Source organism: Hemiscyllium ocellatum, chromosome 8 (assembly GCF_020745735.1).
Source record: "Hemiscyllium ocellatum isolate sHemOce1 chromosome 8, sHemOce1.pat.X.cur, whole genome shotgun sequence".
Classification (NCBI taxonomy): domain Eukaryota; kingdom Metazoa; phylum Chordata; class Chondrichthyes; order Orectolobiformes; family Hemiscylliidae; genus Hemiscyllium; species Hemiscyllium ocellatum.
Window position 1 is genome coordinate 109,248,610 of NC_083408.1, and position 27,021 is coordinate 109,275,630.

General features: G+C 39.9%; 1 protein-coding gene across 9 annotated transcripts in view; it reads right to left on the minus strand.

The window, feature by feature from the left end:
- foxn3 (forkhead box N3) overlaps nt 1–27,021 on the minus strand; it is a 459,373-nt gene that overhangs the window by 2,288 nt on the left and 430,064 nt on the right. For 8 of the 9 annotated variants that reach the window (XM_060829451.1, XM_060829446.1, XM_060829447.1 and 5 more), the window contains 2 exons: nt 19,947–20,015; nt 11,443–11,551 (listed from right to left, as the gene is read on the minus strand). In XM_060829451.1, coding sequence (XP_060685434.1) covers nt 11,443–11,551; nt 19,947–20,015 — 178 coding nt within the window. The remainder of the gene's footprint in view (nt 1–11,442; nt 11,552–19,946; nt 20,016–27,021) is intronic. The other variant, XM_060829454.1, reaches the window with a different exon arrangement.

The following is a 27,021-nucleotide window of genomic DNA, read 5'->3' on the forward strand; positions in this document are numbered from 1 at the left end:
TTATTCAAGCAACTTGATTTACAGCAAATTTATTTGAACATGTTTTGACACCAAAACAAATATCATTTGTATACTAATGAACTTGGTACTGAAGATGCCGTCTCAATGACGACACACAACTTTTGGGTCTCTAGTTCAGATGTTTCGCTTTACCTCAGCCACATCTGTCTGATTATAGTAAAAGGTAGATCCCACATCTGACAGACCTATCCCTATGTTTTTTTCCCTGCTAGATAAGATAATGCACGAGATGTCACAAAACTGGTGCCTTTTTCCCTAAAAGCTGTTGCTTTTCTCAAGGATATTGTGTCCTTGATTTTTTTTCTGAGGGATCATAAACAGCTCCCGGCTCCGAGGTGACTGGGTCCACTACTTTTCATCATTTATGTAAATGATTTGCATGTGAACATAAGAGGTAAAGTTAGTAAGCTTGCTGATGACACCAAAATTTGAGGCGTAGTGGACAGCGCAGGATTACAACAGGGTCTTGATCAGATGGGCCAATGGGCTGAGGAGTGGCAGATGGAGGTTAATTTAGATAAATGCAAGGTGTGCATTTTGGAAAAGCAGATCTCAGTAGGATTCATACACTTAATGGTAAGGTCCTAGGGAGTGTTGCTGAACAAAGAGACCTTGGAGTGCAGGTTCATAGTTCCTTGAAAGTGGAGTCGCAGGTAAATAGGATAGTGAAGAAGGCGTTTGGTATGCTTTCCTTTATTGGTCAGAATATTGAGTACAGGTGTTGGGAGGTCATGTTGCAGCTGTACAGGACATTGGTTAGGCCACTGTTGGAATATTGCGTGCAATTCTAGTTTCCTTCCTATCAGAAAGATGTTGTGAAATTTGAAAGGGTTCAGAAAAGATTTACGAGGTGGTTGGAGGATTTGAACTATAGGGAGAGGTTGAAAAGGATAGGGCTGCTGTCCATGGAGAATCGGAAGCTGAGGGGTGACCTTACAGAAGTTTATACAATTATGAGGGGCATGGATAGGATAAATTGACAAAGTCTTTTCCCTGCGGGGGAGGGGTCCAGAACTAGAGGGCATAGGTTTAAGGTGAGGGGGGAAAAGATATGAGAGAGATCCAAGGGGCAACTGTTTCACTCAGAGGTTGTATGGAATGAGCTGCCAGGGGAAATGGTGGAGGCTAGTACAATTGCAACATTTAAAAGGCATCTGGATGGGTATATGAATAGGTAGGGTTTGGAGGGATATGGGCTGGGTGCTGGCAGATGGGACTAGATTGGGTTGGGATGTGTGGTCGGCATGGACAAGTTGGACCGAAGGGTCTGTTTTCGGTCTGTATATCTCTATGACTGTATGACTAGTTTGGTACAGAGATGAAGAGGATTTTGAGAGACCTTTTGTTTATATGTAAACAGATGAGACTTTAGGCCAAAGTGGTCATGTTTTAGAAGTGGTTTGTATAATGAAAGGGGAGTGGTAGGCTTTCTAGCTGAGTAGTTCAGTCCAGAACGAGTTAGGAGTTCAGCTGTGTGGAAACAGGTTCTTTCTCTCTCACTGCTCTTCTAACTTCAACCTGTAAGCATTTTCCATTTTTTTTTACTGTTTTTTAAAGGAGATTTGCTTATTGGGACTTCCGGGTATATTCGCAACAACATAATTAAGTCTAGTTTGGTTAGACTGAGCTCTGTAGGGGTTCTTTATTCTGTCCTGTGTTTCACTGTGTAATTTTGTGAATAAATTTCTGTCTGTTTTAAAACCTGGTAGTCAACCTAGCTAATTTACTCCAGGTAATTATCACAGTATACTTACCGTTACAAATTGCAAATTTATGGTCTGGGTTGCCTGCCTAAGAATGTTTTGAGTGGTCTGGCCTAGTCCATAACACAGGGAAAAAGGTTACGCTATTAGGGTTAGATATGGGAGGCTTCTGTAAAGCTCAAAACAGAACAGTAGAGTACGAGAACAGGCCCTTTAGCCTACCATGATACTATTCTAAACTAATTTCCCATTTGCCTGCACATGGTCCTCTCTCTCTATGCTCTGCCTAATCATGTGTCCATCTAAATTCCTCTTAAACTTTGCTATCTTTGTCAACTTCGCAGAGAGGCAATGGCCTAGGGTGGTATTATCACTGACTATTTATCCAGAGACCCAGGCAATGTTCTGGGGACCTGGGTTCGAAACCTGCCACAGCAGATGGTGGAATTTGAATTCAATAAATACCTGGAATTAAAGAGTCTAATGGTGACCATGAATCCATTGTCAATTGTCAGAAAAAAAAATCTGGTTCACTAACATTCTTTAGGGCAGGAAAAAGCCATCTTTACTAGTCTGACCTGCATGTGGCTCCAGACTCTCAGCAATGTGGCTGACATTTAACTGCCCTCTGGGCAATTAGTGACAGGAAACAAATGTTGGCCCAGCCAGTGATGCCCACATCTCATGAATTTTGTTTTAAAAAGCTTCTTGAATTGTAGCACTCCATTTGGTACTTCTACTCATCTGAGCAGTTGAATGTTTTCCCAGGTTAACTGTCCAATATGAGACTGTGAAACTTCGATTTTTTTTTAAAAAAAACTTTGCTAGTGAATCCACTTCTATTGTGTAAGTCATTGGAAGCAAAATTAATTAGGAATTCATCTACATAAATATAAATGCAGTGATATAATGCCTTTAAGAAAGTAAAATTTCCCAACAGACCAGCAAAATAGAAGGAGAGATTAATGAGTATGTAAGAAGATACAATGTCTTTATACAAGTATTCATCACTTTAAAACGCGTGGTATGTTTTATGGTTATTCCCATTATGCAGGCAGTTTATATCACAAATTATATATCATAGCCTACTCATTTAAGTACAGAAAACTGCCATGATAAAATATGAAAATGAGGTTAAAATTGCAGCTTGCATCAAACTAATACTTCAGCAAATGCTATTTGATTGTTTTGCTATGTTGGGTTGAAGATTTGCATGAAAAGAGTTGTCATAGAGATGTACAGCATGGAAACAGACCCTTCGGTCCAACTCGTCCATGCAGACCAGATATCCCAAAATAATCTAGTGCCACCTGCCAGCACCTGGCCCATATCCCTCCAAACCCTTCCTATTCATATACCCATTCAGATGCTTTTTAAACATTGCAATTGTACTAGCATCCACCACTTCCTCTGTCAGCTCATTCCACACACGTACCACCCTCTGCGTGAAAACGTTGCTCCTTAGGTCTTTTTTGTATCTTTCCCCTCTCACCCTAAACCTATGCCCTCTAGTTCTGGACTCCTCCACCCCAGGTAAAAACAATGACTGCAGATGCTGGAAACCAGATTCTGGATCAGAGTGGTGCTGGAAAAGCACAGCAGTTCAGGCAGCATCCGAGGAGCAGGAAAATCGATGTTTCGGACAAAAACCCTTCATCAGGAATAGAGGCAGAGTGCCTGCAGGGTGGAGAGATAAATGAGAGGAGGGTGGGGGTGGGGAGAAAGTAGCATAGAGTACAATAGGTGAATGGGGGTGGGGATGAAGGTGATAGGTCAGAGGGGAGGGTGGAGTGGATAGGTGGAAAGGAAGATAGGCAGGTAGGACAAGTCATGAGGACATGCCTATCTTCCTTTCCACCTATCCACTCCACCCTCTCCTCTCTGACCTATCACCTTCATCCCCACCCCCATTCACCCATTGTACTCTTTGCTACCCCCCACCCTCCTCTCTGACCTATCACCTCCATCCCCACCCCCTATTGTACTCTATGCTACTTTCTCCCCACCCTCCTCTCATTTATCTCTCCACCCTGCAGGCACTCTGCTTCTATTCCTGATGAAGGGTTTTTGTCCGAAACATCGATTTTCCTGCTCCTCGGATGCTGCCTGAACTGCTGCGCTTTTCCAGCACCACACTAATCCAGAATCCTCCACCCCAGGGAAAAGACTTTGTGTATTTACTCTATCCATGCACCTCAATTTTATAAGCCTCTGTAAGGTCACCCCTCAGCCTCTGACGCTCCAGAGAAACAGCACCAACCTATTTAACTTCTCCCTATAGCTCAAATCCTCCAACCTTGGCAACATCCTTGTAAATCTTTTCTGAACCCTTTCAAGTTTCACAACATCTTTCCGATAGGAAGGAGACCAGAATTGCACACAATATTCCAATAGTGGCCTAACCAATATCATGTATAGCCTCAATATGACCTCCCAACTCCTGTACTCAATACTCTGACCAATAAGGAAAGCATATCAAATGCCTCCTTCACGATCCTATCTCCCTGCGACTCCACTTTCAAGGAGCTATGAATCTGCACTCCAAAGTCTCTTTGTTCAGCAACACTCCCTAGGACCTTACCATTATGTGTATAAGTCCTGCTAAAATTTGCTTTCCCAGAGTGCAGCACTTCACATTTATCTAAATTAACCTCTATCTGCCACTCCTCAGTCCACTGGCCCATCTGACCAAGATCCTGTTGTAATCGGAGGTAAACTTCTTCGCTGTCCACTACACCTCCAATTTTGGTATCATCAGCAAACTTACTAACTGTACCTCTTATGCTCTCAACCAAATCATTTATATAAATGATGAAAAGCAGTGAACCCAGCACAGATTCTTGTAGCACTCCACTGGTGACTGGCCTCCAGTCTGAAAAACAACCCTCCACCATCACCCTCTGTCTTCTACCTTTCAACCAGTTCTGTATCCAAATGGCGAGTTCTCCCTGTATTCCATGAGATCTAAGCTTGCTAACCAGTCTCCCATGGTGAACCTTGTCGAATGCCTTTTTGAAGTCCATGTAGATCACACCTACCACTCTGCCCTCATCAATCCTCTTTGTTACTTCTTCAAAAAACTCAACCAAGTTTATGAGAAATGATTTCCCACGCATAAAGCCAAGTTGACTATCCCTAATCAGTCCTTGCCTTTCCAAATACATGTACATTCTGCCCCCCAGGATTTCCTCCAACAACTTGCCCACCACCGTCAGGCTCACTGGTCTTTAGTTCCCTGGCTTGTCTTTACCACTTTCCTTGAACAGTGGCACCATGTTAGCCAACCTCCAGTCTTCCGGCACCTCACCTGTGATTATCGATGGTACAAATATCTCCAAGAGGTCTAGCAATCACTTCTCCAGCTTCCCACAGAGTTCTAGGATACACCTGATCAGGTCCTAGGGATTTATTCACTTTTATGCGTTTCAAGACATTCAGCACTTTCTCCTCTGTAATGTGGACATTTTTCAAGATAGCACCATCTATTTCCCTCCATTCTATATCTTCCATGTCCTTTTCCACAGTAAATACCTATGCAAAATACAACCCATGGACAAAACCAACATCGTCTACAAAATTCCATGCAAGGACTGCCACAAACACTACATAGGACAAACAGGAAGAAAGTTAGCCACCAGGATACACGAACACCAGCTAGCCACAAAAAGACACGACCGCTCTCTCCCTCGTAGCCCTACACACGGAAGAAAAAAAAACACCATTTCGACTGGGACAACACATCTATCCTGGGACAGGCTAAGCAAAGACATGCCAGAGAATTCCTAGAGGCCTGGCACTCCAACATCAACGCTATAAACAAACACATAGACCTAGATACCATCTATCAACCCCTCAGAAAACGAATAGGAAATGACATCACTACAAATCCCTGGAACCCCATCCAGGAGGAAGATATAAAGAAAAAGCAGAAGACAACAGTTTTTCTTCACTTGGAGGTTGCACTGATGATGTTACCTACCCAGGAATGAAACGTCTGGATATCAAACCTATAGCTCAACAAGCAAACCTACACCCTAAACTCGTTTAGTATCTCCCTCATCTCCTGTGGCTCCACACAAAGGCCGCCTTGCTGATCTCTGAGAGGCCCTATTCTCTCCCTCATTGCCCTTTTGTGCTTAAATGTATTTGTAAAAACCCTTTGGATTCTCCTTAACTCTATTTGCCAAAGCCAATTCATATCCCCTTTTTGTCCTCCTGATTTCCGTCTTAAGTATACTCCTCCTGTCTTTATACTCTAAGGATTCACTCGATCTATCTTGTCTATATCTGACACATGCTTCTTTCTTTTTCTTAACCAAACCCTCAACTTCTTTAGTCATCCAGCATTCCCTATACCTTTCACCCGAACAGGAATATATTTTCTCTGAACTCTCGTTATCTCATTTCTGAAGGCTTCCCATTTTCCAGCCGTCCCTTTACCTGCAAACATCTGCACCCAATCAGCTTTTGAAAGTTCTTGCCTAATACAGTGCAAACTGCTGAGAATAGTGCAATAAATCAAGAAGGCGAGTTCCGCATCAGAGGGTGGTGCACATCTAAATTATCGAGGGTGCGAAATAAATTGCAGAGGGAGCACATATTAAAAATTATTAGCCTCATAACTAAACTAAAAACTTATTTCCATATTTAACATCTGATTCAAGTTGCAGTTAAGCATTACAGACTTGCTGCCATTTATTGCTCCAGAAATTCTCACAGTGGATCAAAAACCTGGAAACCAACCAATACCATGAGGATACAAATACATCTGCTGTCTCTGGAAGGGATTACAATACCTTACAAAAATAGCCATACTAAATCTTCGTAAGTATCTGGAATGAACTGACATATTGTGCAAGCCCTGAGCACAGACTCAGGGGTGTCAAGAGATTGTAGAAAATGCAAAGGACATTTAAGAAAATGGAACAAGAACACAGGGAATCAGTTATATTGGCCTTGTTTTTCTTACAGTAGAAACTATTAAAGGGAGATTTTAATGGGGAGAGGAGGGGGCTCAAAATCTTGAAAGGTTTGTAACAGAGTGAGTAAGAGTAAAAGTTTTCATTGGTAGAAGGGTCAGTGACCAGAGGAAACAGATTTAAGGTAATTGGCAGAAGAATCAAGGTGAGACAAGCAACATTTTATTTCTGTAACAAATTAAAACTACTGGCTGGAAGAAGCAAAAGTGAAGTGGAAAAGTACTTAAAAGGGAAAATTCTGCAAAGTTGTGGGAAAATAGAGCAGAATAGAGTAATTGCATAACTCTTTCAAAGAATCAGGGCAGGAAGCCAAATGGCTTTGCATCAGCCAATATTGCAATGCTAATTCAGCAAACAAAGGCTGTACTAGGTTTTTATAAAGTCATCTTGAAAAAAGAATAGAACATGAGGTAATCACTTGTTTACTTATTCTGAATTTTGCACTGAGTTTAATTCTTGAGGCAGCAAACACAGCTGGTTTGATTTATTTCTGTACCAATAGAAATATAAAATAGCAACATATAATAATTATAAAGCTCTGGCTGGTAAAAGCAGGAAAGTCCCAAGATTCTCTGCAAGTACATCAATGGAAAGAGGACAACCATAGAAAGAGTAGGACCCAAGGGGGTATTTTGTAGGTGAAGCCAGAGGACATTGGCAGTGTTGAACTAATACTTTACCCAAGAGAATGATGATGAAGGTACGCAACCCAGGCAGATTAAACTGAAGTGATTGAGCAAATTGACACAGAGAAGGACAAAGTATTGGAAGTTTTGGCAGGCTTTGTTTCTGGTAGTGAGGAGTGTTTCATGGAGTGAGGGCAGCGCTGAGGGGTCTGGAGGCACATGTACGCAAGACCAGGTAAGGATAGTGATTTCCTTCCGTGGAAGACACAAGTGAACCAACAATTGACAAAGGATTCATGGTCATCATTAGACTCTTAATTCCAGATTTTTTTTTTATTGAATTCAAACTCCACCATATGCCGCAGTGGGATTTGAACCCAGAACATTGCCTACATCTCTGAATTAACAGTTCAGCAATAATACCACTAAGCTACTGTTCCCCCTTTTTGCTCAAAAGTAGACAAATCTCCAGGTATAGATGAAATGTTTTCTTGGCTATCATGGGAGACAAGTGAGTAGATTGCAGGGGCACTGACCCAAATTTTTAATTCTTTTCTGGCCACAGGAAAGGTGCCAGAGGACAGGTGAACAGAAAATTTGGTTCTAATATTCAAGGAGGATTATAAAGATAAGTCAGGGAACAGACTAGCGAGTCTCATGGCAATGGTAGGGGTATCTATTGGAGAAAACTTTGAAGGAGAGCATCTATTTCCATTTGGAGAAGCAAGGCTTGATCAGGGATAGTCACCATGGCTTTATGGGAGGGAGGTCACGCCTAACAAATTTGAAATTTTTAAGGTGATCGTGTATGTCAATGAGGGTAGGGGAGTTGATATAGTTCATATGGATTTTAGCAAAGCTCCATCTGTGGTCCCACATAGGAGACTTATCAAGAAGGTGAATGCGCATGGGACATAGGATAATTTGATAAAGTGGATTCAGAATTGGTTCAGTTGTAGGAGACAGAGAGTGATGACAGAGGGCTGCCTTAGTGTCTGAAACTGAGTGACCAGTGGTGAACAACAGGGATCTGTGCTAGGTTCCTGATCATTTGTCAGTTATATATATATAGCACAGATGATTGTGTGGGGGTGGGGGTTGGATTAGTAAAATGATACACTGTAAATGACACAAAGATTTTCAGGTGCTTAACAGTAAGGTTGACTACAAGATATAAATGGAATGGTCAAATGGGCAGATAAGTTGCAGATGGAATTTAATGCTGAAAAGTGAGAGCTGATTCACTTTGGAAGGAGTAATTTGACAAGAAACTATTTAATGAATGCATGAGACTATGCAGTGCTGTGGAACAAAGGGACCTTGACATATCTGTTGGTAGATCTGAAGGGGAAAATACGGTGGTGAAAAAGGCATATGTGAGAATTGCGTTTATCGACATATGGATTACAAAGCAGGGAAGTCATGTTGGAGTTGTATAGAAGTTTGGCGAGACCACAGTGAAAATTGTGTGCGCAGTTCTAGCTACCTCGCCTCATTACAGGAAAGATGTGATTATACTGGAGTGAGTATGATCCCTGAAATGGAAAATTTAAGTAATGAGGAAAGGTTGAGGCTTGGATTGTTTTCGTTGGAGCAGAGATGACTGAGGAGTCATCTGATTGAGATGTACAAGATTATGAGGAGCATGGACAAGAGGGGTAATGGGTAGCTATTTCCCTTAGTTGAAGGGTCAATCATAAGAAGGCATGGGGGGGGGGTGATTGGGAGATGTGAGAAAAGACTTGATTTACTCAGAGATTGGTGATGGTTTGGAATACGTTGCCTGGGTGGCTGGTAGAGGTGAATTGCCTCAAATCCTTTAAGAAATAACTGGGTGAACACTTGGCACATTTTAAACATTCTGGGCTATGGGCAAAGTACTAGTAAATAGGAAATTTGAAAGTCAGGTATTATCAGTGCAGACTTGATGGGCTGAAGGGCCTATTCTGCACTGTATGATTCTATGGTTCTGCAAAGGATAATGCCACGAAAGGCAGTAATTTTGCAAGCAACGAAAATATTTGCATCTTAAGTTCCTAAGTAGTAGCATAAGGCAGCCATATGGCCCATGAAGATTCCTCTACCATTCAACACAGTCAAAGTAAATAGGATTGTGATCTCAACTTCATTTTGTCTGACCTCAATAACCCAAGATTCCCTTGTCAAAAATCTGTCAACTATGACTTCCAAATATTCAATGATCCAGCTTCTGCTGCTCTCTGTAAGAAAATTCCAAAGACTAATGACCATGGGCGAAGAAATTCCTCATCTTGATCTTAAATGGGAGACTTATTGTGGAGTTATAACTTCCAGGATTAAATGATAAGAGGTCAGTCACACTGTGAATTGGAAAATTATTTTACAAACTATACTATTTGGAGAGAAAAAAACTGCATAATAACAAGTCTGAGGACAAAACTACATATACAACTGCCAGGAAAGCAAGAAATGTTATTTCAATCCATAAACCCGAGACATTTTTGTTTGTACATTTCCAGAACATGCTTATCTAGTATATTCCATGGCTCCATCTGTGTTTGGGCGATGCCATTAATTCACCACCTAGAAGCAAATAACCTGCAGCAACAGATGAAAGTTTGAGCATTTGTAAAAGCCATCAGCCTTAAAGACAGATTTTTTTTCAAACAGCACTTCCTGGCAGTCAACTTAATTAACTTGCAGCGTTTTCATTCCCAGATGTCAGAGGCTGGCAACATCAATACTACAAAACTACAACTTAAGGAGAGCACAACTTTCACTTTACTCTGTATGACTGAAAAATAAAAAAGTTCACACCAACATGGTGAGACTCAATCTAATGTAAGTGACTAAAACAATAGCTAATTAAGAAATTCATTTTCAAGTTCATCATTAAGCTTAAAAGAAAGCCTAGACAGAGCTGCTTATAATCTTTCTCTTCCAATTTTGTTTTTATAGATATTTTTATCTCTTCCAATTTCTACCCAATTGCCAGCCAAATCAGTGGCTGGCTGACAGAAGACTATATTCAAGGATAATCCCACATAAGTAAGGAGAATCGAGCATGCAAGTGGAGAGGCTATTTGACATCTCCATGTGGAGGGGAAGGAGGTCATTAAAGGAGGGAGGGAGTGGAAAATAAGAGCTGGAAGGTTAGAGGAAGCCAAGACTGATGTAGGCTAAAGGATTGGGAAAGAGATTCAATAACATCAGGGAAGGTAAGGGATTGCAAATATTCCCTGACAGCCTGGAAGTATGCTCTTCATTCTCATGGCCACAGAGATTTCTGTAAAAATCACTTAGCTCCTTGAGCCAATACCTCCAGTCTCTCCTTTCACTACTGGTTCCATGAAAAAAAACACAATTATACTTGGGAGGCTGACAGAAACATGTTTGTGAACTGTCCCACCTCTTGGAGGAAAGTTATTTGCCCACTAAGAAGGGCAATCATCACAAAAGCAGTTTCAGATGTTTACAAGGCAGATTGAAGACAGATTCCTCATTTTATAATTTTTAAACCACATTCTAATCCTCTTCTGCATGATTCAGGGGGGATAGGTGGTTGATATTGAGGACCTTTTTATAGCAATTGAAATAGGCACCTATTTATTTCTGGTGTAGATGGGAAATAGTATTTCCATTGTCTAGTCAAGCCCTTAACTGACTGAAAGCAGAAAGTATAAAGCAATTCTGCTGGATTTCAGAGTTAAAAGTTTCACGAGATTTCATTACGTAGTGCTAAATGTAATGATAATCATTGGGACTCATGTTGAGCACAGATATGTAAAGTTGATAAAATGTGGCCCTGGAAAAAACACAGCAGATCAGGCAGATTCCGAGGAGCAGGAGAGTCGATGTTTTGGGTCGGTCTCTTCTTCAGGACTGGGATACGTGGTCGACTTAATACATACATGATCATGTGTGGTAGCTTGAAGTGGAGAAGACTTGTCAGGGACAAAACAAAGTTCTCTTTACTTGTAGGCTTGGGAGAAATGGAATGAAATTTCTGAATAGTGAGATTCTCCAAGGTTCTACCTTTTACTATTGTACTATATTACATCCAGTTTTCCAGTTTCAGAAGACCTAAGAAGGCTGACTGCTCCAATTCTACATCTGCAAGTGATAATTCTTTACCTTACTGCTGCAGCCATACTTCCAATGTTATTAATTGGCAGTGGCTTCATACCGATGAATGGCCCTCGACTGTATGCTCGACCTCCATTTGGCATAACTCCTACAGCATCTGGACAACAACAGAGAACAACAGAGTTAACAGGAATGAGCAGTTACAGAATCCAAACTTTTCTAAACTCAAACAATCAATGTATACACCAAATAAAATGAGCACACAATAGAGGGGAACCTCGATTATCCGAAGGACACGGGCAGGGAGTATTTCGTTTGGTTGATCGAATGCTGGATGACAGTTAGCCACGTGTTGGGATCTTGAGATCTTGTTCGGATGATCCAAAGTTCGGTTAATCAAATGCCGGATAATCGAGGTTCCTCTGTATCGTTAATGCTTCCTTCATTTAAGTAAAACGTATCAAAGGAGTTTGCTTTAATATTGTGGCGAACATTCACAATATCCACACTACAGTTCAAATGGTGGATATTTAAAAAAAAACTTCAGTATGCACAGGATTGCTGCCATGAATGTCATTCTTATTGCAAGTATCAGTCAGTATAGTGTTTTCCAGATCTAATAAATGAGTACTCCTGTCTGAGTCCCTCCAAAATTATTTACTTTGAATTACACAGGTTATCTTCTTACAATGTCAACAATTGTCTGTCCATTAATTCTTTCAGATATTCTCAAAAGAAAATTAAATGCTGACCACTTAGCTGTATAACATGTTGATTTTGGGATGCTGCCACAGTATTAGAGCTGTAAATAAATAGTTTCTCTGCTTTGTTACATTTTCCTGATTAGTACCGTCTATTTCAGATTGCACAATGCAAATTAACAAAGCACAATCTATTTAAATATGCAATATATTTAATTAATCACCCCAAATTGCTCCTGGAATCAGTACATCAATCTCAGAGTCAGTTTTGGATATTCTTCCTAGATAAATACTTGAAAAAACATACTGTAAAACTTTATATTCAGCTATTTTCTACAGACAAGAGAAACCTTCACAGATCTAGTTAGCATTGCCTTTTATGCAAGGTTGACACTATTCATTAAGTATTGTTATTTACACTCAGCAATGCTCTTATGCAACAAAGTGCAGAGCTGGCCTTGCACTATTACTGGAATGCTGTGTACACAACTACAATAAATTTAATTCTTTTGCTCTTGAGTGCTTGAGCTTGTTTGATTTTTCTAGACTATAGTAAATCGGAGATAACTTGAATTGATTAGTAGGAACGGAGATTTTCTTACATGCAATATGTAAAAGACAATTTATACAGGAAAGGAGGGGAATATCTTCACCTGACTACAGTGATTCCAAACCTGAAAACTAATGTTTTTTTATTATAACTTGGTACTTAAAACAGTGGAGCTTTTCATTAAAATAAGTCACGTTGTTCATATATTTCAGAAGATATATTTTCCCAGGATCTAGATTTCATTTTAAGAAAAATGTTTCTCCGTGAGACTAAATATGTAGGTAAAAAACACAAACAATTGGCCATTCAAAGGCAGTTTGAAAGTTCACTCAAGTAACATTCCTTCTTTTCCCTAGACATGAACACCATTTGCCTCAAGTCAGAGAACATAATGAATGTGTCAACTGAACAGATACAAATCAGGACAAAAAGCCTCACATGTCAAATATCCACCTTTCAAACCCTACAGAAATGGAAGCACTTTTTTCCAGACACTATGGTCAATAAGTCTATGTTACAATGTTTCATGAAGGTAAACTGCATTCTTTCTTTTAATCTATGGGATAGCCTCCCTCTAGTGTGATTTTAAACACAGAAAATAGGAGCCAGAGACAACCATTTGGCCCTTTAAGCCTGCTCTGCCATTTAATGTGATCATCCAACTGTACCCTGTTTCTGATTGCTCCCCATACCATTTGATCTCTTATCTAACTGATTAAAAACATCTGACATTTTGGCCTCAACAGCTTACTGCACAGAGAATTCCACAGGCTCACCATTCTCGAGTAAGGAAATCTCTCATGTCAGTTCTAAATGGTCTAACCCGTATCCTTAAACAGTAACCCATGATTTGAGACTCCTTGGAGATCAGAAACAACCTTCCTATCAAAGCTCAATGCTAAACGTGTGTCAACTGTGCAATGCTAATCTTTGCATTAGGATTTCAATCAACTGGATCTGAACTGAAATAACTCTCAATGCTAATTTTACTTAATATCATTAGTAACCATTACTGAAGAGAGACTTTCTGTTTTTAATCCATGGCCCAAACAAGAACATTGTTCTTACACAACTAAATTGAAATTGCTGGAAAAGCTCAGCAAGTCTGGTAGCATTTGTGGAGTCTCTCCACAGATGCTGCTGCCAGACCTGCTGAGGTTTTTCAGCAATTTTTGTTCTTGTTTCAAATTTCCAGAATCCACAGTTCTCTTGGTTTTTATTCTTCTTATACAGTTTGCCATAAATCTCCCTCTGATGCAACAGTTTGCTTGCTTTAACTAACAACATCCTTCAGTCATCAGTTTTCCTGGAAATAAGTTCAAAACAAATAACTTAGGTGGAGAAAACAAACTTGCAACAAAATTTGGAACAGATGTCTGAAACATTATAGAAAAAGCCAATGTTGTGACACAATAGAATGAGTTGAACGCTAAAGACGCAAAGTGCAACAGCTTTGATTCTAGAGCTGGGCATAAGAAAGGTCAAGATTGGGGATTCCTTACAACTGTAGTAAATAGACAATCCACCGTTACAATGCTCCAGATTTTACATACTCTGATGATTTGATGATAACTTATTAGGATTTTTTGTTATAATTGTACAGATATTACAGTTTTCTTCTGTTAATCTGGCACAGATGTAAAACAAAATATCATTTCCCACTTGGTAACACAATTAACAGCAAAAATTTCAAAGCACAAGGCATGCACCTATGAGCGTAAGTTAGACATTTTTTAATTAGCATGTTCAGATATATTCGATTCATATCTGGAACAGATGGGACTTGAACTTGTACATTCTGGTCCAGAAGTAGGGACACTATCACTCTGCGATACAACCCTTCGATGGAAATTGGTGTTTTGGCCTCAACAGCAAAGAGAATTCCACAAGATCACCAGGTTGAAGACATTTCTCATCGCAGTCCCAAATCGTCCAACCCTTAAACTGTGAACCCTGGTTCTAGACTCCTCAGACATGCTTCCTATTACAGTCCATTGATAAATGTGTGTCAATTTTTGAAGATCGCTTGCATCGGTGCCCATATTACAAAAGCAATACAAACTAGCACATGCTGTGTACTTCTAGAAGCTATAATCAAATGAAATTTACAGAAACACTTCAAAAGTGCCCAACTTTCTTGTTTCTTCAACAAGCAAGCATTTAGTTATAAAATATCATCCATCAGGAGATATAGAAGAAACTCCTCGCAACTGCAATACTGCTCCACATTAAAAAAATTATAAAATTGACAATTTACTTTCAGAGGTCATAAGGCAAGAAAATTTGAAACTCAAGGTAAGACTGGTTGACACATTTGACTTTGAGCAACCATGAATCAATAACACATCCAAAATAATCAAGGTGTAATTTTTAAAAAAGTAAGTTTTTATTTCTTTGTAGCAAATGTCAGCAATACAATTCTTGGAATTTTGAATGGAAAACACTGTACTTCATATAAACCTGTTGAAATCAAATGTTAATCAGTTGCATATATGACTCCATAACCTGTGGTTCCACATTTTGATAATCTGACAATACTCAGATGTAACACTAAAAGTCTGCAACCAGAAATTGTCATTTGTCAGAATTGACCCCATTTATGCATTACAATCAATGCTCTGCAACATGTAATCAGTTAAATCTCTACGGAATGCATTTTCACTGAGTTGTGAAGCTAGCAAGGTAAGCAACACTTGCAAAATCACCAGAAAATGTTGAGAAAATTATAAGAATAATTCCAAATGCAGCAATGTCAAGAAAAGCAATCATCAAAGAAAATTAACAGAACCCCGTTTTAATGTGATCAGAATAAATGCAGCCTCAACCATGCATGTGCCTGGGATCCTTTGCAACATCTACAGCAATATTAGCATGAAGTCACTGCACAAACATATCAAAAGTACAAAACTATTAGTTAATTTAGCCTCTTCATGTTGTTACTCCTTTACGTCAAAAAAACCAATGGGAATTATATTTTTAGAATGCATTCCCTTCTCGTTCAGCTTTAAATCTATGTAACATTCTTATCCACCTGTATTCCAGTAACTGCATGCCAAAAGGTTTTTTTTTGTGTGAAGCTCTTTGGGATGACCCAAGGACATGCAAGATTTAATTAAACATGCATTCTTCCTTCTTTCTCAAGGCAGTAAGTGATACTGCAACTTCAGGTTTTTACAATAAAATGCAGAACTAGGGATGGTGGAGATCTGAAACAGAAACAAATCTATTGCTAGCGAAACCTGGGTTTGGCAACATCAGTGGAGGGAAAACAGAGGTAACATTTTGAGTCCAGTGACCTTTCTTCAGAAGTGATAGCAGCTAGGAAAAAATGGGATATTGATGCGAATGATGGTGGTGTGGTGAGGGAAGGCAAGGGCCCTATTGCTTACTCCTTCCCCTACATCCATCCCCCCACCCACAATTATCAGCATAACTCAAATGTTAGCTTGGTTTCTTTCCGCAGATGCTGCTCCACCTGCTGAGTTTCCCCAACATTTTATGTTTGTTTGTTTCAGCTCTTTACAGTTCTGCATGCTTTATGGAGGTACATCAGATCCACTTAATTTGAATAAGATATTTGCTGCAACATGTCCATATATGGCCTATCAATTAATAAACAATGATGAAAAAAATATGAATGCTTTGTATTCTGCTCATTTGCTACACTATTGTTTATCTCCCTATCAAACTTCTTTCACCCCACCTTGTGCCTGAAGCCAATGATGTCTCACTGACATACTTTTAAAGTGCCTTCACTAAGTCGTCATTGGCAACAGGTAGGCAGGCTATTCAATGGGATAATCGAACATTTCATCCAACATCCGCACACTTGCTTCCAGTCATTGATGGAGGAGCAAGAAACTAGCCTGATTTTTTAATGCTTCTTGGACGTTCGGGTCATTCCCAATCACTGCAATAATGCAGAAGAATCCAAACTCAGAACATCCCTCTTTGTCTGTTTGATTGGATATCATGCCATTAAGCTCTACACCCATACCATTGTTATGCCTTGCCTATAGAATGTACAACGTACAAAAAAAATCACATCAATCTCAGGTTTACTTTGCCAATACATCCAGATATTGAAATCTGTACCAAGTACAGAAGCAGCAATACAGTTGAAAACTATTGTTCACAAACTGGCATGATTTGTCATGTCAGAATGTTCTCAATTCAATAGTTAAAATACTGGACTAGCAAGCAGAGGTCATGAATATAAATCTCCTTATGTGAAGCTCAAAACATAATGAGCCAGATTGCCAAACTTAGCTGGTTCACTCATGGCCTCTGAAGAACCCATGCTGACTAACATCCCAAATTAGGTAAAAACAATGACTGCAGATGCTGGAAACCAGATTCTGGATTAGTGGTGCTGGAAGAGCACAGCAGTTCAGACAGCATCCGAAGAGCAGCGAAATTGACGTTTCGGGCAAAAGCCCTTCATCAGAAAGCCCGAAATGTTTATTTTACTGCTCCTTGGATGCTGCCTGAACTGCTGTGCTCTTCCAGCACCACTAATCAAGAACCTAACATCCCAAATTATTTGGCGAACTCTTAAAAGTCTTCAGAACAAATTAAAACAGAACTATTTATTTGATTTGGTATCAGATCAAGATGTTGCTCATTCAAGTTTGAACAGTTCTTAAAAGTACATGTATATTCCAGCCATCACCTCGGCTAAAGCAGACTGTTTGTAACATCAGTATCCCAATCAGCCATGGGCTGAATTTCTGATCCCACATTTTTTAAACTGTTGACACATTCAGCTGCACAAATCTTTCTTCCTTATTCATTTTTTTTTCAAACCCAAGCCATGTCTTTCGATCAAAACTAAACTCATTTCTCCTTTTTGAATCTCAATGGTCTCTTGCACCATGGGCTTTAGTATTCCCAGGATTCTCAAAAAAATAGCATCAATTCTTTAAATTCTGGTTTTTATGGTACAGAATGATACAAGCTGTGACCTGTGAAACTGATTGCAAAATGCATACCGTTATGGATTTACATAATCTACACCAATGTTTGGGTGTTCACACAAAGTTAGTGCTGTATTCTAGAAAATTTAATCTTTAAATGAAGAGCTTTAAGGTAAGAGCGAAGAGGGATGCTGCTCAGGGTCTGTGCCAGGGGCTTTTGTTTCTCGGTTGCAGGCTGCCTGTGGGAACCTGTGTTTGTTCCTGGCCACACCAAGGCCAATGCCATGTGGGAGGCTGCTACGCCCCCATCTTGCTGGCTACTGCTGCTGCTGTCTCCGGGGCCTACTTGAACCTCTGCTTGGTGTGTCTGCTCCTCGTGGCTGGCTGAAGGTCCAGATGAATTTCCATGCTAAGTAGTTCCTGTGGTTGACTAGCAGCAGTGGGCTGCAGGCTACCATGACAGCCCCACCATTTTGGCCTTTGCCACGTGATGGGTGCAGCAGGTTTCAGTCTCAAACTGCCCACATCTCGTGAGCCAAGTTGGTAGTGGAAATGGAATCTTCTGCCCCCATCCTCAGCCAGGCCAAGAGCAGCAGCTCCATCATGACTAAGGTTGTCCTGGTGGCAGTAGCAACACCCCTTGGGCAGTGCTTTAGGGCAGCAGCTATATGGTGGTCAGGGGCGAGCATTGGGCAGATCCAACAGCTGGTCTAGGACTTGGTGGGTGGGGAGCCCTGGCAAACACCTCCAACATCAGTGTAGTGCAGCCAAAACAGCACCAGTCAAATCAGATGTTTAATATTACATATTGTTTTACACAATTTTGTAACAAATCTCACAATGTTCAATGCAATTTCTGTTCCTAATTATTTACTGATATTGAAGTGAAACCACCCTAAACAGATTGACTTTAAACATGGGCTACCTGTTACTAGTGGTAAATAAAACGTACAGGCTCCGCCATTACATTGTTTATCAAGTTTTTAAGTCGTCCACACCTAACAATGAAAACAAATGTTTGATCCCAGATTATAGCGACTTTGGCTTGTTTTAACAGCAATTGGGTTGCTATAATTTGCTTTGGGATCCAGTGGACCTAAATGCTAACGGAAATCCAGGAAAGAACTGAAGACATCAAGAGGGAAGAGAAAGAAATAGAGCATTAAAAAGTACATCCATACTCATGGTTCCTTTTTCTGGTGTACTTTTCCTGAATTAATTGCTTCCAAAATGTAATCCACAGTCATCTTCATGTAAATTAGTCATTATCTGTTCTCCAGCAAGGCTATGAGGCAATAACGCCTACAAGTGGTTTGAAGACAGACATTATTTATTATGTAGGCGTTAGTCGAAAGATGTTCCCAGTCAAAACAAATTTACTCCGCATCACAATTACATAATGCTAAATTGCAAAAGATTTTCTTCATGGAAAAGTAGGATAAGATATGTATGCACTGAGCAAACTATGGGCTAACAAATAAAAAAGATGCTCTTTGCATTCACTTAGTAAATACATATAAAGTCAGGGATAGAACTGGTTCCAAATTTGTTATGGTCATGAACAGAATTGATTTATCATGTTTTCTCATATGCATTGCTGTTAATGAAACAACCACTTTCTAAATGATTCTTAAGTACAAAGATTAAAAAGCCTGTTTCATTTACAGTCAGGGATTTATGCTGTAATGACTTTGCCTTGAGTATATCAACCTCATAAAATACTGAAGAAAGAAATAGATGACTTCCCCAAATTATTTGGTTCGATCTGATACAAGGTACATTTTTGCAGCTATTAAAGAATTGGTGATATATTGCATTTTTTAAAGCTGGAACTTATTATTATAGGAACTTAATCAAATCTACGTACACGAATAACAGAGACAGAAGCAGATTTCCAAACCCAGATGAGATGACTTCAAGATAAGATTTTTTAAATACTCATACTTCAGTAGTTTTGAAGTGATTGAAATATGGAAACCAAGACCAAGATCTATGCAAGGTCTATTTATCAAACTATGCAATCACTCTAACTTGTACCATACCTATTAACAGGGATGGCTACAAGTTAACTGCAATGGTGTATAAGTAGAAGCTACCTGAAGAATCTGCCAAGAAATGAATGCCATTGTAACAGATTCAATTGGCAGAAAAAAAAGGAAGGAAATTTGACAGATTGATATGGAATCTACCAGTAGAAAGCTCCACAGATTTAGTCCATTCCCCAACTGAGGATTTTGTGAATGCAAGGAAAGAAGCATGGCAAAATAAAAAGCAAAATAAATAGAACAAAATGTGGAGGACTTGCATCACAACAGAACAATATCTGAGGAGGCTGCACTGCAATAAAAACCTTTATATTTCTATTGCAATGTACTGTGTACTCACATTCTGCTCCTTTCACCTCAGGGGAAGAATTCAGCAGCATCATGGCAGTGGCTGCATCAATATCAGAATCTGAAATGAGAAAAAGAATCTACATTTATTTTTGACAAATATGTAAGAAAGTGTTGCTGGCCAACGGAAGTGGGAACTGACAAGGTTCTTTTTATATTCATTCACAGGATGTGGGTGTCACTGGCTAGCCAGCCTGGTATTGCCTATCCCTAATTGCCCAGTGGGCAGTTAGGAAACAGTCACATTGCTGTGGTTCTGGAGTCACATGTAGGCCAGACTAGGTAAGACTGGTAGTTAGCTTCCCTAAAGGGCATTAGTGAACCAGATAGAGTTTTTGGACATTCAGCAATGGAATCGTGGTCATTAATAGACTTTTAGCTCCAATTTTGTATCTAATACTGAATTCAAATTTCAACCTCTGTCATGGAAAGATTCAAACTGAGGTGCCTAGAAAATTACTAGTCCTTATTAATCGGAGAAGGATTAACAGTCTAGCGGTAATACCATGATCCATCATTTCCCCCTAAATGTGCTTGCAGAAAAATATGCAGGAAAGACCCATCTTAAGTTACAGCAGGTCAACATGATAGCTTCTTCACTCAGAGGAGCTGATCAAACTGTAACACCGTTATCCATATTAAATAGTCAGAAGGCTCATAAAGCAACATAGTATGACTAAGCTTTGTCTGACCAGTTAAATTTGTCAAAACTTCCAGTTTTTGAAATTAAAGAATTATTGACACAACAAAACACAAGATGTACGGGTGATGTCAAACCACAATCAGAACAGACAAAACTGAAAATCACTCTCACTAGCTTCCTTCCTCATCCTTTATCCAACTCTCTTTTTAAAATAAAAACTGAAAGAACTGTGGATGCTGGAAATCAAAAACAAACACAGAAATTGCTGGAAAAGCTCAGCAGCACTGGCAGCATCTGTGGAGAGAAATCAGAGTTAATGTTTCAGGTCCAGTGACCCTTCCTCAGAACTGATGGTAGTTAGGAAGTTGTTTTTTGACACAAAAGATACGTTGTTGGAGGGGGTAAACTATTAGTGGAGAGAGCGAGAGAAGAACAGTGGGACAGACAAAAGGAGGTGATAATGAACGGCCTAGGAAAATGAACAGTTACTATTTGTAATTAACAATGGGTATATGTAATTGCAGAGCATGTGGTAACAAGGTCTGGTTTGTAAGGTTAGGGTAAGCATATGGGGGAAGGTGCCTCCAGCCCTAAAATTGTTGAACTTGATACTGAATCCTGAAGGCGGAGGAATTCTCAATCAGAAAATGAGGTGCTGTTCTTCCAACTTGCACTGAGTTTCACTGCAGCAAGCCTGAGACAGAGATGGTAGCCAGGGTGATGCGTTGAAGTGGCATGATTAATTTCAGCAACTGGTGTCGAAGGGCACCCAGGTTGCTTTCCCAATCGGTCACCATTCAGGTAATAATCTTCCTTCGTTTTTAAAATCACTTGCCACTAAAGATATTGAAGTTCTCATCAAGAATAAAAAAATTGTTAAATAAAGCCAAGATTAGAGTGGTGCTGGAAAAGCACAGCAGGTCAGGCAGCATCCAAGGACTAGGAAAATCGATGTTTTGGGCAAAAGCCCTTCATCAGGCCTGGAACGTCGATTTTCCTGCTCCTCGGATGCTGCCTGACCTGCTGTGCTTTTCCAGCACCACTCTAATCTTGACTCTAATCTCCAGCATCTGCTGGACGCACTTCTGCCTAAATATAGACAACAGTGATCAACTAAATCTCTTGATGAGTATGAAAATTGTAAGGGCGATCTTAGGAAGGAAATCAGGAGGGCAAAGAGGGGGATAGGAGATATCCTTAGCAGATTGGATTAAAGATAATCCAAAAAAAATCTACAAATACATTAATAAGCTTCAATCTGCAATTTGAGGGGGAAGAGGGTACAATCGGAAGTGACAATATTTCTGTTGAATAAAGAGAACTATGGAGCTATGAGGGAAGAGCTGGCCAAAGTTAAATGGTGCAATACCTTAGCAGGGATGACAGTGGAGGAACAATGGCAGATACTTCTCTGTATAATGCAGAAGATGCAGGATCGGTTCATTCCAAAAAGGAAGAAAGATCCTAGGAGGCGGCATGGGTGGCCGTGGCTGACGAGGGAAGTTAAAAAACATATAAAGTTAAAAGAGAAAAAGTATAACAGCAAAGATAAGTGGGAAAACGGAGAACTGGGAAGCTTTTAAAGAACAGAGGATTACTAAGAAGGAAATACGCAGAGAAAAAAAAATGAAGTACAAAGGTAAACTGGCCAAAAATATAAAGGAGGATAGTAAAAGCTTTTTTTATGTATGTGAAAGGCAAAAAAATGGTTAAGACTAAAATTGGGCCCTTGAAGACAGAAACAGGGAAATATATTACAGGGAACAAAGAAATGGCAGAAGAATTGAATTGGTACTTCAGATCTGTGTTCACTGGGGAAGACACAAGCAATCTCCCTGAGGTAACAGTGGCTGAAGGACCTGAACTGAAGGGAATTTATATTTGCCAGGAATTGGTGTTGAAGAGACTGTTAGGTCATAAGGTTGATAAGTCCCCGGGCCCTGATGGTCTACATCCCAGGGAACTGAAGGTGGTGGCTCGAGAAATCGTGGATGGGTTGGTGATTATTTTCCAGAGTTTGATAGATTCAGGATCAGTTCCTGCGGATTGGAGGGTGGCTAATGTTGTACCACTTTTTAAGAAAGGTGGGAGAGAGAAAAGACAGAGGAAAGACATTCTGGTTATTGAGGAAGTGCAGCGTACGTTCACGAGGTCAATTCCTGGAATGGCGGGACTACCTTATGCTGAAAGACTGGGCTTGTATACCCTTGAGTTTAGAAGACTGAGAGGGGATCTGATTGAGACATATAAGATTATTAAAGGATTGGATACTCTGGAGGCAGGAAACATGTTTCCACTGATGGGTGCCGAACCAGAGGACACAGCTTAAAAATACGGGGTACACCATTTAGGACAGAGATGAGGAGAAACTTCTTCACCCAGAGAGTGGTGGCTGTGTGGAATGCTCTGCCCCAGAGGGCAGTGGAGGTCTAGTCTTTGGATTCATTTAAGAAAGAGTTGGATAGAGCGCTCAAGGATAGTGGAATCAAAGGTTATGGAGATAAGGCAGGAACAGGATACTAATTAAGAATGACCAGCCACGATCATATTGAATGGTGGTGCAGGCTCGAAGGGCAGAATGGCCTACTCCTGCACCTATTGTCTATTAAGCAACTGCAGAGAGAGTAGGACCCCTGAAAGATCAATGAGGTGATCTTTGATTTGAATCTCAGGATATGGGAAAAATATTAAAATGAATATTTTGTTAGTTTTTAAACTGTTGAGAAAGAAATGTAGGCTCGAGAACTCAGGGAAATAAATATTAATGTTTTGAAAAGCTCACATTACGTAAAAGAAAATGCTGGAGGTCTTAGAAAACAAAGGTAGATGAATCTCCAGGATCTTGATCAAATGTATCCTTGGATGTTGTGTGAAGTTGGGAAAGAAATGGCGGGGTCCCTAGCAGAAATATTTGTATCTTCTCTAAACATGGGTAAAGAACTGGAGGGCAGCTAATTGTAATTAACAATGGGGTGTATGTCATTGTTTAAGGAAGGCTGAAAGGAGAAGCTTGGAAACTACAGCTCTGTGAGTCTGACATTGATAGTGGGTAAGTTGTTGGAGATGATTCTGAAAAGATATGATTTACATGCATTTGAATAGGCAAGGGTTGATGAGTGATAATCAGCATGGTTTTGTACAAGGAAAGTCATGTCTCACAAACTTGATTGAGTTTTTAAATAAAGTAACTGAAAAGACTGATGAGGGCAGAGCGTTGGATGTCATTTACTTGGACTTTCGTAAAAGCTTTGACATGGGTCCACATTGTAAACCCATTAGTAATGTTAGATCACATGGGATTCAGGGTGAGCTTGCTAATTGAATACAAAATTAGCTTTATGATAGAAAATGTGGGTAGTGATCGAAGGCTGGTTTTTGGACCAGAGGCCTGTGACCAGAGACGTTTCAAAGGGATCGGTACTGGGCCCACTTTTGTTTGTCATTTGTATAAATTATCTGGATGAAAATATAGGAGGCTTGGTTTGTAAGTTGGCAGATAACACCAAAATTGATACTATTGTGGACAGTGAAGGTTATTAAGATTATCGAGAGATCTTCACCAATTGGGTCAATGGATTGAGAAGAGGCAGATGGAGTTTAATTCAGATAAATGTGAGGTGTTGCATTTTGGTAATACAAACAAGGACATTGCTGGTACAATTATTGGTAGGGCCCTGGGTAGTGCTGTAGAAGAGAGAGACCTAGGAGTTCAGGTAACAATTCATTGAAATTTGTGTAAGAGATAGACAGGGTGGTTAAGAAGGCGTTTAGCACACTTGCCTTCATTGCTCAGACCTTTGAGTATAGGAGTTGGACTGTAATGTTGAGGTTGTACAGGACTTTGGTGATACCTCTTGTGGAATGTTGTGTGCAGTTCTGGTTGCCATGTCATAGGAAAATTATTATTAAACTGGAGACGGTTCAGAAAAGGTTTACCAGGATGTTGCTGGGAACAGAGGGTTTATTACATAAAAATAGACTGGAAAGACTGGGACATTTTTCACTGGAGTGTATGAGGTTGAGGGGTGACTTTATTGAGGTTTATAAAATCACGTGGGCATAGATGAGGTGAATGACAAGGGTCTTCTCCCTCGGGTGGAGGAATTCAAAACTAGGGACATATTTTTAAAGTGAGAGGAGAAAGATTTGAAAAGAATGAGAGGGGCTTTTTTTTTAAACACAGAAAATAGTTAATGTGTGAAATAAACTGCCAAGTAAAGTGGTGGATGCTGGTACAGTTGCAATGTTTGAAAGACATTTGGATAAGTTAATGAATAGGAAAGGTTTGGAGGGCTATGGGTCAAGTGCAGGGAGGTAGGACTAGATTAGCTTGGGAACACAGTCAGCATGGATTGGTTAGACCGAATGGTCTGGTTCCATTTTGTGTGACTCTATGAATCTACTTCCAGCTATCATTTACTCCTTTTTTCCTAGCTACCATCACTTCTCAGAAAGGCTCACTAGACCCAAAACTTCAAATTTGATTTCTCTCCACAGGTGTTGCCAGATTTGCTGAGCTTTTCCAGCAGTTTGTTTTCATTTCTCTTTTTAAAATGCCAGATTATTTCCATGCAATTTCTTTGAACTTGCTATTCACCATTTTTAAATTTAAATAAACTTAGACTTGGTCTATCACCCACTATTCCTTACAATGCTATTTAAGGATTCCCAATTGTGTGCTATTCACCAGTATTTGAGGTTTTAAACAGACAGGTCGATTATATCGAGAATGGTGACAGATTGCAATAGGGACCTGGTTGTCCTTGTACATCAGTTGCTGAAATTAATCATTAAGATGCAGCTGGCGATGAAGGCGGCAAATGGTTTGCTGGGTTTCACAGTGAAAGGATTTGAGTACAGAAGCAGAGATGACTTGCTGCAATTGCAAAAGGCCTTGGTGAGACAACTCTTGGAGTATTGTGTGCTGTTTTGGTTTCCTTATCTGAAGGAGGCAGTTCTGGCAATGGAGTTAGTACAAATGTAGTTTACTGGATGGATCCCTGGATGGCAGAACTGACATAGGCAAGGAAATTGGATTAGCTAGGACATTTAGAAGAATGAGGGGTTGGGATCTCATAGAAACCTATAAAATTCTAACAGAACTGAAGAGGGTTAATGTAGGAAGGATGTTCCTGATGACTGGGTACTTCAGAACCAGGGAACACAGCCTCAGGATACATGGTCAGGCATTTAGGACTGAAATGAGGATAAATTTCTTCTCAGAAAATTCCACATGCTGACCACGCTTTCAATCACAAAGTGGTTGAGGTTAAAACATTGAATGCTTTCAAGAAGCAGTTTTAAGGCTGAAGGGATCATAGGGTATGGAGAGAAAGGGGGAAAACGGTACTGAGTTGGATGGTCAGCATGGTCATATTGAATGGCAAAACATGCTTGAAGGGTGAATGGCTTAATCCTGCTCCTATTTTCTATGTTGCCACGCAATAACCATATTGCTACTTGAAGATACTATCACTCTCAGGAAACCTCAGTTTTGCATAGAAGAAGCCTGAATTGTTCATAGAAGAGGTTAAAAGAAGATTTAATAGAAGGGTTTGAACTGAAGACTTGATAAAGTAAATAAGGATAAACTGTATTCAAAGTCACATCAGTGACTACAGGACCTGGTTTTAAGGCAACTCCTTAAAAAGAACTATGGGAGATGATTTTGTGCTAACGAACACCGCAAATTATGATCAAAAAGAACTGGATAAATACTTAAAAATTATAAATTTTAAGGTCTATCGGGAGAGCGCAAGGCAGTGAGACTAATTGGATAGCTGTAAAGAGCTGGCACATACATGGGTTGAATGGTCTCCTTCTGTACTATTTTATAACAAGCAGCTATAAACTCTGCAAGAGATTTTCTACTCATTGAAAAGCACCTATCCTCAACTTGCACCTCACTTGATGACCAACAAGATAAAACTAAGAAATTAACATTTGAAGATTTGCTGACATGAAGCCTGCCGCAAGAAAATTGAATGCTGGTTGGAAATTCTTTGGATCAAGTACTGAAACTTCACTGTTGTGGCTTCTCGTTGAAAAATGATCGAATAACATCTTTCACTGTTAAGCTATATATGTAGGTAAGGGGTTTACTTAACCCCCTACCCAACAAAGACGAGTTAACTTGCCTTCATCCAATTTGTCTTTTTCAGAGTGCGACGAGTAAACTCGCCCAAAACATATAAAATTTCAAAAACAGCCACAGACGAGTTTATACGTCAATTCTCCGCATTTCTGGGCTCTTCTCAGCTAGAAACGCGTATACTTGGTGACTCATACATCTGGTAGCTGTGTCTCTTCTGCCTGAGGCATTGCAAGAAGCATTGATGCACCGCTCTTGGGCACACACGGTCATTTGGTTTTTTCTTTTTTTTTCAAATAACGCTCAAATATCGAGCTCAGAAGATGACAATGA